This window comes from Podarcis erhardii (assembly GCF_964252035.2).
Source record: "Podarcis erhardii genome assembly, chromosome: 6".
NCBI classification, from domain to species: Eukaryota; Metazoa; Chordata; class Lepidosauria; order Squamata; family Lacertidae; genus Podarcis; species Podarcis erhardii.
The window spans coordinates 3228456-3242066 of record NC_138510.1 but is presented as its reverse complement, the minus strand read 5'-3'; the positions used below and the strand labels follow the sequence as shown (position 1 = coordinate 3242066).

The window sequence follows — 13611 nt, the reverse complement described above, 5'->3', positions numbered from 1 at the left end:
CTCTGGAACAGAGATTACTCCGGAGTCCAGATGCAGAAGACTCGGCTGCATAACTGAGAGGCCACCTTACCAGATGTCCCTGCAAAACTCTTTGGTGCTAATTATGATATAGGGCAGCCTTTCTCAACCTGGTGCCCTCCAGCCGTTTTGGACTACAACTCCCATCAGCCCCTGGGAAAGGCTGATTATTGGGAGATGGGGGGGGGGGTTAAGCCCGTGTCTCTGAGCATCCAGACAGCCCATGTCTATGTGAGCCTGGGAACAAAGTATGTGCTGCGCCACTGAGCAATGGGTCCCTTCCTAATGGAAGATCTGGCCCCTTCTGAAGAACACAATGGACTGCGCCCTGACGGGTTTCTTTCCTCTCCGCAGGTAGTTTGCTGGATTTCCTGAAGAGTGACGAGGGTCACAAACAGCGGCTCCCTGTATTGATAGACTTCTGTGCCCAGGTGAGTGTGACCTGAAAAAGAGACCAGGATCAGGCCAAGGGGAGCTCATCTAGTCTAGCATCCTTCTCTCTCTCTCTCTCTCTCTCTTTTTTTTTAAAGTAATTCATTTTTCTTTTTCATTCATTACATACACCTCAAATTCTTAACGTTTACTATATATTCCTCCCTCCCTCCCCTCCAAGACTTCCCCCAAATTGCGTTTCTGGTTTGTTTCTATTTTCATCCGCTTTGCTATCTCTCAACAGTAAAGGTTATTAATAGCATAACATCAAACCTATAAACCTAAAAATAAAATAAACTACATCATCTTATTTCACTATCTTCTAAACATTTTCTGATGCTAATGATGTGGATGTTTATTTAAATCCTACCATCAAGTCTATCGCCTATCTTTGTTTCTGGAAATTTAATATGAATGGTTCCCAATCTTTTTCAAAGTCTCTGTTGTCTTTTTCTCTTAGTCTTTCTGTCATTTTTGCCAGTTCTGCATAGTTCAACAACTTCTCTTGCCAGTGTTCTTTAGTTGGTATTTCTCCAGTCTTCCAATTTTGTGCAATCAACATTCTTGCTGCTGTAGTGGCATACATAAATAAAGTCCTCATTTCTTTTGGTATGTCTTGACCTAAAATACCTAATATAGCATCCTTTTCTCACAGTGGCCAACCAATGCTGGTGACAAATGCACAAGTAGTGCTTGGATCTCTCCCCTCCTGTGGTTTGCAGGATTTGGAAGTCTAGTAGCCATTGATAGCCCTCTTCTCAATGAATTTGTCTTATCCTCATTTAAAGTTGCTGGCCATCCCTGCCTGCTGTGGCAGCAAGTTCTGTAGTTGTCAGGTGTGCGTGCAGGAGCCAGGCCCTGTGACCAATAGGATTCTGCAGGACTTGGGCCTTCCTAAGTTTGTTCTGAAGAGGCAAGGCGCGGCCACACAGGTGAGGCCGATTGGTAACTCACAGCACCTGGTGGCAAGAGCCAGGAAGAGATATAAGGTCAGCATTTCTTTACCACAGCAACACGCTTCCTGCCTTGCTGTGTTTGGCTTCTTGCTTCCTGATCCTTGAACCTCAGCTTCTTGACTCCCTGCTTCCTGACCCTCAGACCCCTGACTTCATGACTCTTTGCTTCTTGATCCTTGGACCCCTGACTTCATGATTCCTTGCTTCTTGATCCTCGGACCCTTGACTTCATGACTCCTTGCTTCTTGATCCTCGGACCCCTGACTTCTTGACTCCTTGCTTCTTGATCCTCTGACCCTTGACTTCGTGACTTCGTGACTCCTTGCTTCTTGATCCTTGGACCCTTGACTTTGTGACCCCTTGCTTCTTGATCCTTGGACTCCTGACTTCATGACTCCCTGCTCCTTGATCCTTGGACCACTTACTCCTTGACTCTTTGCTTCTTGATCCTCAGACCCCTGATTTCATGACTCTCTGCTTCTTGATCCTCGGACCCCTGACTTCTTGACTCCTTGATTCCTGACACTCGGACCCTTGGCTTATTGACTCCCGGCTCTCTGACCCTCAGACTCTTGGCTTCCTGAATCCTGGCTTCTGGACCCCCATTCATGCTCCCACCCCGCCATCTTGTCCCCGGTCCTGACGTCTCTTGCCAGGACTTCGATTGCCCATGAACAGGACCATGACAGTAGTTTTAGCTATGCACTTTGTGGGAAAGGACTTCCTTTCATACCTCCCAAGTCTGTCCTCTCATAGCTATAGGCAAGAGACACTTTTTAAAGCCTGACCCAAGGTGTTTCAACCCAGTGGAGTCTCTATTCCCTCTCTGCAGGGCAGGGTCATCCCAGCTAGAATTCCACACCTGCCCTCCATCCTGGGCAGTCAAGGAGCTCCTGAAAAACTACGCAGAATCATAGAATTGCAGAGTTGGACCACAAGAGTCATCTAGTCCAGCAGTGCAGGAATCTTTCACCTGACATGGGGCTGAAACCCAAGATTCTGAGCTTAAGAGTCTCATGCTTTACAAACTGAGCTATTCCAGGTCTTGAATTTATTCAGTTGACGCTAAACTTGTCCGGCTACTAAAAAGTCCCCAATGCTGCAGCCTTTCTTTATAGGGTGTCAATCATTTTGGGCGCCCCTTTCTGAACCTTTTTCAACTCTGCAATATCCTTCTGGATATTGACACCTCTACCCGAGCCTCCCTTACCTGGTTTGTGTTGCGGCACTCACAAAGTGGCAGTGGCAAGTTCTGGTGAGTTCTTGCCAGAAGCCGGTACTGCTACTGGCACCAGCCTGGTGGTGTGGCGCTCTTGGGCTTCTGCCCTGCTTTTTGAGGCCAGGTGGCCAGAACTGTGCAGAGGATTCCAAATGCAGTCGTACCCTAGATTCATACGACGGCAATATGTTTCGCTCACTGCCCAAAACAACTCTACAAGGATTGTCCCACCTGTTCAGGGCCAAAGAAGCTGTCCAACAGGTCTTTAGGTGTGTGTGGGTCATTGGGCCATGCCAGCTGCAATGGCCGCTGGGACTTGGAGTCCTGTGACATGTGAAGGGCCACATGTTCCTTCCCCTGTCCCTGCATGAGCAACCCTGCAGATGTGAGAGTTCCTGGGCTTAGAGACCCTCCAGTGGGTTCCTAACAGCCAGGCACCACTTTGTTGGTGGGGTTTTGTTGCATTTAATATCTAGGGATGTGAGAGCGTTGGGCCATGGTTGTGAGAACCCATTGTCCCCCCCCCCCCGCAGTGATGCAGATTTGAATATGCAAATCTGCCTAGTGTGCTTTGTTTGTTTGCATTGACTCCTAAGGAAGTAGGAAACCTGGAAGGGGTCCAAGGGCATTTCCTTCCTCTGGGTCTCCCTCCGCTGCTGCGGAACAAGGAGGCCTTTGACACAACGGTCTGTGCTCTCCCTCCCTCCACCAAAACCAGTCCATCAAAAGAGCAGGTGTGCCCAGGGTGCCATCCGTCTTGCTTAGTTTGGTGGGGCTGACAGTTAACCCCTTGGCTTCAGGTCTCTGCAGAGACATGTCTTCCGATAATCGCTCAGCTCGAATCTCCAGACCAGGAAGTTTTGTGTCAAATTCTCGCCTCACCCATGGCATTACATGGTTTTCGACAAGCCGCTCTCAGGGTGTAGAATCATAGAATTGTAGAGTTGGGACCCTGGCATCATCTAGTCCAACCCCCTGCAAGGCAGGAATCTCAGCTAAAGCATCCATGACAGATAGCCACCCAACCTCTGCTTAAAAACCTCCAAGGAAGGAAAGTCTACAACCTTCTGAGGGAGACTGTTCCACTGTTGATCACCTCTTAAGGCCAGAAAGTTCTTCCTGATGTTGAGTCGGAATCTCCTTGCTTGTGACTTGAAGCCACTGGTTCGAGTCCTACCCTCCAGAGCAGGAGAAAACAAGATTGCTCCTTCTTCCATGTGACAATCCTTGAGATATTGGAAGATGGCTATCATATTGGCTCTTAGTCGCCTCTTTTCCAGACTAAGCACCCCCAACTCCCTCAACTGTTCCTTATAAGGCTTGGTTTCCAAACCCTTGATCATGGTCGCTGTCCTCTGCACTCGTTCAGCTTGTCAACATCATTCTTATCATTGTGGTGCCCAGAATTGGACACAGTATTCCAGGTGTGGTCTGACCAAGGCAAAATGCAGTGGTATTGGACCTGGACGCTATACTTTTGTAAAATAGCATTCGCGTATTTTGCTGCTGCATCACACTGTTGACTCTTGCTAAGCTTGTGGTCTACTAAGATCCCTAAATCCTTTTCACGTGTACTACTGGCATCTACGGGCACAAGTAGTTATACTTTCAACTGGGTTTATAATGCTGTTTCTGGGTTTGGAGTTGGCTAATTTGGCTCTGTTGAGAATGAACATAGTTCTTTGGGGTTTGGACGGTACAGCAAGCTGCAGTTGACTGAAGCTTTAGAAGTACTCATGACTGCACTGTGGGAAGAGAAGGTGTGATTTATCAACCAGCCCATGATTTCTCAACCTCACCTTACAGGGTAAGGGTAAAATGGCGCAGTGGGGGAAACCATGCACCCCTCCTTGTGCGCCTCAGAGGAAACATAATAAGTGAAAAGGAATCCTACCTGCCACAGTGCTCATCAGCATCACAAATCTCTCTCCTTCACTTATTAATGTAAATTATTATTTATTTCATTTATTAATCGGCTTCCCATGAGGCACCCCAAAGCAATTTAATATAGCAACGTATATACAACTATTGCATACTAGAAGGGTCAGCCGGTGTCTTGATTTGCTGTTCTGTTGTGGAGGCTGCATTGGTTTGCATTTGGGCAGGGGGCATGAGACTTGTTCCATTTGTCAGTGTTTGTAAGAAGAAAAAGGTTCTGACCTCCCGTTGTCGCCTCAGCCTGGTCCTCGGACCCTTGTTGGCATAAAAGAGTCCACGAGAAAAGTATCTTTGCAGAGTTTTATTGTCGTTTAGTCGTGTCCGCCTCTTCGTGCCCCCCTGGACCAGAGCACGCCAGGCCCTCCTGTCTTCCACTGCCTCCCGCAGTTTAGTCAAACTCATGCTGGTAGCTTCGAGAACACTGTCCCACCATATCGTCCTCCGTCCTCCCCTTCTCCTTGTGCCCTCCATCTTTCCCAACATCAGGGTCTTTTCCAGGGAGTCTTCTCTTCTCATGAGGTGGCCAAAGTATTGGAGAGTACTTTCTGCTTTTATTCCTAAAAGTCTTTCTGCAAAAGCGACTAACCAACTGTACACACTACCAGCTTTCACTAACTAACTAACTAACTAACCAACCAACCCAACCAAACATTTCTCACTCTATATATACAACCCGGTGCAGGCCACTGACTCATGCTGACCCAGCTTTTTTAAGCATTAAAGAAACAGCGGCCAAATTTTAGCCGTGACACCATTAACATCGTCTGGAACCAAATTCCTCTTCCCAAAGGGGGGAATTCCGTGCACCTGCAAGAAAACTTGTTTAAGGAAAGCTGCAGAATTTGCAGGTCACCCTAGATTTCATTTCACATAACACACTTGCCAGAGGCTGCTGCAAAGATTTACTGGGGCTGTGGAGGAATGTGAACCCAGTTCTAAGGGTGTGTCTAGTGAACCCCAGTGATACTCTCAGCACACCAGTCATTTATGTTGTCCCGACCTCTCCAGGTGCTGCACTGTTGCTTCCCTTACAATAGACCTCTCTCTCTTTACTGCAGATTGCAGAAGGCATGGCTTTCATTGAGAAGCGAAACTACATCCACCGGGACTTGAGAGCTGCCAACATCTTGGTCTCAGCCATGCTGGTGTGCAAGATTGCCGATTTTGGCTTGGCTCGGGTGATTGACGACAACGAATACACAGCCCGGGAAGGTGCAAAGAGAGGCTTTTTGTATGCTTGATTGCACAAGCCAGCCCCTCCTGCTTTTGTCCTGTCAATCTTTCTGTGTACAGTATGCATTAGGGTTTAGACACTTAATAAGGATGGAGGGCAGAGAAATTTCAATCCAGTTTGCACTGAAAGGCAGACCTACCCAATTTGCACTTTCTGAAGCAACAGAATTCATACTTCTCTGAATTTTGCAAGGCGGTTCTCCGGAGTACTCCGAACAATCACAGGCAACACACGGCTAATAATGTCCTAACAAAATATTTGTAACATGTATTATTTCACAATTTTTAAACAGAAAAAAATGTAGTAAGAGTCACAAATAATAGAAGTCAATCAATGTTGCATGAACAAAATTAGAAAATGTAGTCAGTCAGTAACAAAGAGGCAAACAAGCCTTTCAACAGTCACAGTCCTGTAACCGTTCCAGACGTAGAACAGTTTTTCTGGATGATGAACTGTTTCGATAGTCACTCTTCATCAGCGAGTAAATGGTCCTAACAGGTACATCAAGTAGCCAAGGATCAGTACTCACTTAGAAGTGTAGTCAGCTGATGTTCTACAGAACACGCATAGCTTATCACTTGCTTTTTCTCTAAACACTGCATCCGGAGGAGAATCGCTTCATCCACTTTAGGATGCAGCTTCACGAACCTTTAGGAGCCAGATTTCCTTGCAGTAAAAGACTAGTAGTGCAGGCCCAGCCTGTGTCCACAATGCAGTCTGGAAAGCAAACCTGTTATCTGCTGATAAACCACTTCTTGCTGCGCATACCATGCCATCTTTCTGAGCCTCCCCTTCTTTGTTTTGACCATCCTGGGCAGGTGCCAAGTTTCCCATCAAGTGGACTGCGCCCGAAGCCATCAACTACGGCTCCTTCACAATAAAGTCTGACATCTGGTCTTTCGGCATCCTCCTGATGGAGATCATTACCTATGGGCGGACCCCATACCCAGGTGCGTAATAAGAAAAGTCTCTTTGCAGGCACCCACACCAAACTTTTAAGGCACACAGCTTTTCCTTGGAATTGTACTTCGTTAAGAGTGAGTTTGAGGGGTAAGCTGCAGTTCTCAAGATTCTTGGGGGGAAGCTGTGACTGTTAAAGGGCTATCAATGTTCTTTAGATACAGTACATGTTGTGGTTTTGATGTTCAAGTCTCCAGATTTTTTTGGCTCATGGCTGTGAAAAGTAGGGATACTTGGTGGAAAGGAGGAGCAGGCGGTGGTGATGGCCACAGAGAACCCCACAAGAACTTTAAGGGCTAGGGCAGCTAGTTATCCACCCTTGGTAGAAACAAACTTCCAAATAGCTCCACCAAGAGATCTTAGTTTAATAAGAATAGCATCCTGGTCATCCTTCCAAGAGGAATTAGCTGGGAAATAAACTGCTTAAGTAAGAAAACGATTTAACCTCTTGGATGCGCCTATTTTAAACTGCCTGATTAAATATGGGAGATGGTTTACCAAATACAACCATGTGCTCTCAAAAATCTCTGTTTGGCAGCTTTGTATGTTCATATTTGCATGCAGTGTTCCAACTTTTCTGCTTTCAGAAGGGATGTTATTTGGTGAGCAGATGGGTCCAATTTTACTCCATTTTTAAGTGGGCGATATCCAATGCACTTGTTTCCATTAGCAGAAGGACTGCACTAGCACATCCAAAATTCTCCCCCCTCCACCCCCGAATGTGGGCTGTGCCCTCCTCAAATCTGCTCCAAAGGGTTGGGGGCAACTCCTAGAACAGATTTAGGAGGCACTCAGGGGAAGGAGAAGGGACGCGGGTGGCACTGTGGGTTAAACCACTGAGCCTAGGGCTTGCCGATCAGAAGGTTGGTGGTTTGAATCCCCGCAATGACGGGGTGAGCTCCCGTTGCTCGGTCCCTGCTTCTGCCAACCTAGCAGTTCGAAAGCACGTCAAAGTGCAAGTAGATAAATAGGTACCGCTCCGGCGGGAAGGTAAACAGCGTTTCCGTGTGCTGCTCTGGTTCGCCAGAAGCGGCTTAGTCATGCTGGCCACATGACCCGGAAGCTGTACGCCGGCTCCCTCGGCCAGTACAGCGAGATGAGCACCACAACCCCAGAGTCAGCCACGACTGGACCTAATGGTCAGGGGTCCCTTTACCTTTACCTACAAGGGAAGGAGAGGAGGAAGGTTCAAGTGCACAAGGAGAAATCCTTGTGCTGATGGAATGAGTCACATAGCTCTACTTTGGATGCCACCCTTAGCTTCTACAAGCCCATAGGAACCTAGGAAGCTGCCTTCTACTGAGTCAGAGCATTGGTCTAGCTAGCTTAGCATTGCCTACAATGAATGGCAGCTTCTCTCCAATATTTCAGGGGTGGGATCTCTCTCAGCCCAACGTGGAGGTGCTGGGAACTGAACCTAGGACCCTCTGTGTGCAATGCAGGTACACAACCACTGAGCTATGGTTTCTCCCCCTTCCGTTTGAATTCAGGGATGTCGCACCAGGAAGTGATCCGTGCCCTAGAGCGTGGCTATCGGATGCCGCGCACGGAGGGATGCCCAGAGGAGCTCTATGAAGTGATGATGCAGTGCTGGAAACGCAAGCCTGAGGACCGCCCGACGTTCGAGTACAATCAGAGCATCCTGGAGGACTTCTTCACTGCCACCGAAAGCCAGTACCAGCAACAGCCTTAAAGGAGACGGAGGACCAGACAGCAGAGTGGGACAGTCACTGCAGTACGATGCTTGAGAGAGAGAGCCAGTGTTTGATGTCAAGATCCCCCTGTGGCTTAGGCAAAAGTAGCTACCTCCATATTGGGAGCTTACAAGGAACATTTTATTGACTGCTGTTGGGAGACGGAACTGTACTTGATGGACCCTCAAGACGATCCAACATAAGCAATTGTTGTGCTCATAGCTAAAATGCCTTTTAAAAAACTCCATTCAGTAGATACCATTTCTGCTGAAGCATGCCATGCACTTTTTGTCTCAAGGTTTGTTGCCTGCTGGAAAACCACTGGCTGTTGCTCTAGAAGTGTCTGGTGTCAGTGTGTGTCAGTGTGTGTGTGTGTGTGTGTGAGAGAGAGAGAGAGAGAGAGAGAGAGGGAGATTGTCATTTGACAGGGGTGGAATGCAAGAGAATCTGACTAATTGACCAGGCAAGTAATATTATAAATATACAGTACCACTACTTACAGGCATTCTAACTAAGCTTGCCACCTCTTTCTTAATGCAAGGGATGGTTGCTTATTTAGCAATATGAAATTTTAATTCTGGATAGAAAACTGTTCCCTGAAATAAACCGCAGATGGTGAGCCTAATTGGCTTATATTGATCGCAGGAGCCCTAGTAGCAATGAGATTAAATCCTAAACTATTCTGATCAATGTATTATTTATAGGTTATAATATTATAGAAATATCAGTGTATGCCAACAATATTCAAGGGAACAAACTGTTATTCCTGGTTTTTACTTGGAGTGCCAGGAGAGGTCTGACTGTTACAGACGAAATGAGAAGCAGGTTTATTTTTTAATTATGGTTGCAATTGTGTGTGTTTGTGAATCTAGATTCCTGAAGGTAGGAAGGAGTTGCTGAGAGTACTCTGTCCTATCTTTCAACTTGAATAAAGCCATGATGGCATTAAAAGGGCACTGAAAAGCTATCCTTGGATTCATGGAATACCTGACTGCAGTCAAATATCAGGCACCTCTGCTGCCAGTCAGAGTAAACAATATGCAGCTGGGTAGAGAAACAGTCTGCCCTGGTATAAGGTGACTTCCTACAACCATTACAGGTGGACTGGGCATTTGTATGGTCTTTCTTGTGCTGAATCAGGAGTTTGCAAGGCTCTTGTGGCTTAGGCACCCTTTGATCGTTGTGCAAGAGAAAGGGCCCTAAGACCACATCTGTTCACATGAGCAGGACCGCACTGTTTTCACAACTGCATTTCAAGTTTGGGGCGTATGTATTTTTATAGAAAATTCCCAAGCCAGGTAACAATAAAACAACATAGAAAACAGAAGTGCAAAATTGCAGAATCCTAAAACAGAAGATTGAAAGAATGAGATTTTTAAAAAATATGGCAGAGAGGTAGCATAAGGAGCAATAATGGATCAGTGCCAGATGACCTCAGTAGATCTCCTCCCCAAGATGACCCCACCCCCTCCTTAGGGCTGTCCCCACTGCCCATTCCCTTTCCCTCCCAGACCCAATACAAACAGAGGGAGAGTGGAATTCCTTCACTTGCCTACTATTCTCTCTCTGGACCAGAGGGAGAATGGAAAACCGGTCAAGGCTGCTGTCCCATCTACATCATTTTGCACGCTCAGAGTGGCAGAGCCAGGAAGCTCTGGGGGTTGACAATGCTCCCCCCCCCCCAAAAAAAGTGTGTGGATAATGAAAGTTGACCAACAATGCTGACCCCTGCCACTGACCCTGTATCAGATAAAACAGCATATTAAAATAATTTGGAATAAAAATTAGCCGGTTAAATATCCATATTTCTAGGTTCTCTCATTTCAGATTCAAGGTAGGTAGATTTCATGCCAAATTATATATTTTCACAGTTGAGATTTATAAGGGGGTGGGGAGATGTCAAAGGGTTATTTCAGCAAAAGGGCTATATCAGTTTCCTCTTCCCTCCACCCATCTGCTCTGCAATTTTGTTAATGTTTTTCTTTAAAAGTTAAATTAAAATATACAGATATTTTATCTAGTGTAGAAGGGAGGAAGAGGAGAACTTCTTCACCGCCTCTATTGCATCTGCAGAAAATAGTAGCAGGAGACTTTTTCAGGTGGTTCGTAATTTAACGGAACCACCTTTACCACCGGGGCTTTGTAAAGACCCCAAGATCTCCTGCAACGATTTTGCAAAGTTTTTTGCAGATAAAATCACTCATATTCGGAAGGAGCTAGACACCACCGTGGGAGCAGGGCTGGGGCGGGAGAGTGCTAGAGCTCTGTCTGGTCAAGTTGCATGGAATCGATTTCAATCCATTACCCCCGAGGATGTGGACAGGCTGCTTGGACGCGTGAAACCAACCACCTGTCTCCTGGATCCTTGCCCATCCTGGCTAATAAAAGCAAGCCGGGAAGGGCTGGGCGATGGGCTCTGCGGGGTGGTGAATGCTTCCCTCTGTGAGGGAGCATTCCCAGATCCGCTGAAAGAGGCGGTCATCAAACCGCTTCTTAAAAAACCATCTTTAGACCCGGCCAGTATGGCCAACTATCGCCCAGTCTCAAATCTTCCATTCTTGGGCAAGGTGATTGAGCGTGTGGTTGCTGAACAACTCCAGGCACGCCTGGAGGATGCAGAACATTTGGATCCCTTCCAATCGGGATTCAGGCCTCATCATGGGACTGAAACTGCCTTGGTTGCGCTGGTTGATGATCTCCGGCGAGCTAGGGACAAAGGTGAGAGCTGTTTCCTAGTTCTGCTGGATCTCTCAGCGGCCTTTGATACAATTGACCATAACATCCTTCTGGACCGTCTAGAGGGGCTGGGAGCTGGGGGCACTGTTATACAGTGGTTTCGCTCCTTCCTCCTGGGCCGTGTTCAGAAAGTGGTGGTGGGGGATGAGTGTTCAGACCCCTGGGCCCTCACTTGTGGGGTGCCTCAGGGTTCCGTCCTCTCCCCCATGCTTTTTGACATCTATATGAAGCCGCTGGGAGAGATCATCAGGGGGTTTGGACTGGGTGTCCATCAATATGCAGATGATACCCAGCTCTACCTCTCTTTCAAATCAGAACCAGTGAAGGCGGTGAAGGTCCTGTGTGAGTGCCTGGAGGCGGTTGGAGGATGGATGGCGGCTAATGGATTGAGGTTGAATCCTGACAAGACAGAAGTACTGTTTTTGGGGGACAGGGGGCGGGCTGGTGTGGAGGACTCCCTGGTCCTGAATGGGGTAACTGTGCCCCTGAAGGACCAGGTGCGCAGCCTGGGAGTCATTTTGGACTCACAGCTGTCCATGGAGGCGCAGGTCAATTCTGTATCCAGGGCAGCTGTCTACCAACTCCACCTGGTACGCAGGCTGAGACCCTACCTGCCCGCGGACTGTCTCGCCAGAGTGGTGCATGCTCTAGTTATCTCCCGCTTGGACTACTGCAATGCGCTCTACGTGGGGCTACCTTTGAAGGTGACTCGGAAACTACAACTAATCCAGAATGCGGCAGCTAGACTGGTGACTGGGGGCGGCCGCCGAGACCACATAACTCTTGAAAAGTTAACTCTTGAAAGACCTACATTGGCTCCCAGTACGTTTCCGAGCACAATTCAAAGTGCTGGTGTTGACCTTTAAAGCCCTAAACGGCCTCGGCCCAGTATACCTGAAGGAGCGTCTCCACCCCCATCGTTCTGCCCGGACGCTGAGGTCCAGCGCCGAGGGCCTTCTGGCGGTTCCCTCATTACGAGAAGCAAAGCTACAGGGAACCAGGCAGAGGGCCTTCTCGGTAGTGGCACCCGCCTTGTGGAACGCCCTCCCATCAGATGTCAAAGCGATAAATAACTGCCTGACATTCAGAAGACATCTTAAGGCAGCCCTGTTCAGGGAAGTTTTTAATCTGTGATATTTTAGTGTATTACTGGTTTTTATGGAAGCCGCCCAGAGTGGCTGGGGAAACCCAGCCAGATGGGCGGGGTACAAATAATAAATTATTATTATTATTATTATAACTTTCCACTTTTCACACATCCTTCTTGTCTGCCCATTTTCTTAGTATCTTTGTGACGTCATCTGGTGAGCTGTCCACAGGCTGGACCCAGAGCAGGTGAAATACAGAACATCCACAACTTGGGATGTTTGCATTTTTAATGCCAGTGAAAGTTGAGGAAATACTTTCCGCAGATAAACAGAAGCACCTTTCAAGCCGGCCTCTGCCTTGTCCTCATTTTCTGCCTGAGCTTAACAGCTCTGCAAAACTCAGATGCTCTGTAATAAATAAAATAGGATTTGTTACAGGATATTTAGTCTATATTTTGAAATGTTTGGATGTAAACTTTTTTGCATGTTTTGTAATGATAAAAATGTTAAGAAGTCAAACATCTGTGTGTGTGTGTGTGTGTGTGTGTGTGTGTGTGTGTGTGAGTGATTTGGACATGGGCTGTGATAATTTTGGAACGGTGCATTTGGAAGCCAGTTTAAAACTATATTGGCAGGAACTAATTAAAGTTGGATCCTATGTCCATATAAGGGACGCGGGTCGAGCTGTGGTTAAACCACAGAGCCTAGGACTTGCCGATCAGGTCGGCAGTTCGAATCCCCGTGACGGGGTGAGCTCCCGTTGCTCGGTCCCAGCTCCTGCCAACCTAACAGTTCGAAAGCATGTCAAAGTGCAAGTAGATAAATAGGTACCACTCCGGCAGGAAGGTAAACAGTGTTTCCGTGCGCTGCTCTGGTTCGCCAAAAGCGGCTTAGTCATGCTGGCCACATGACCCGGAAGCTGTACGCTGTCTCCCTTGGCCAATAAAGCGAGATGAGCGCCGCAACCCCAGAGTCGGTCACGACTGGACCTAATGGTCAGGGGTCCCTTTATCTTTATGTCCATATGATCAGAAGCAACTCACCAAGTTCAGTGTGGGATACACCCCCATGTAAATGTGCCTACAATTAAAGAACTGCAGTCCTGACAATCCTAAACGTCAATAGGACACCTTCTTACTTTTTTAGGCCTTAAAATACTATAGATTCCACACCACAACTTTGAGCAATGTCCAGCATAACACTAAAAGACAGCAAAGGGTGTCGTTCATGTACTAGATCAGATTGTCCTCCTTAAAGAGCAGATCAGCAGTTATGTATATACCCTATGCCCTTTTAAAATATGGGTTTTTTGGGAGGGGGTGTTATTGGGTTGTTT

The 13611-nt window shown here is 47.3% G+C and overlaps 1 protein-coding gene across 1 annotated transcript in view; it reads left to right on the top strand.

The window, feature by feature from the left end:
• Nucleotides 1-9137, top strand: part of HCK (HCK proto-oncogene, Src family tyrosine kinase) — a 35465-nt gene extending 26328 nt beyond the window's left edge. Inside the window, exons 10-13 of the mRNA XM_081867843.1 lie at nt 373-449; nt 5622-5775; nt 6616-6747; nt 8248-9137. Of these exons, the coding sequence (XP_081723969.1) occupies nt 373-449; nt 5622-5775; nt 6616-6747; nt 8248-8450 (566 nt within the window). The 3' untranslated portion in view covers nt 8451-9137. The remainder of the gene's footprint in view (nt 1-372; nt 450-5621; nt 5776-6615; nt 6748-8247) is intronic.
• The last annotated feature ends 4474 nt before the right edge of the window (nt 9138-13611 follow it).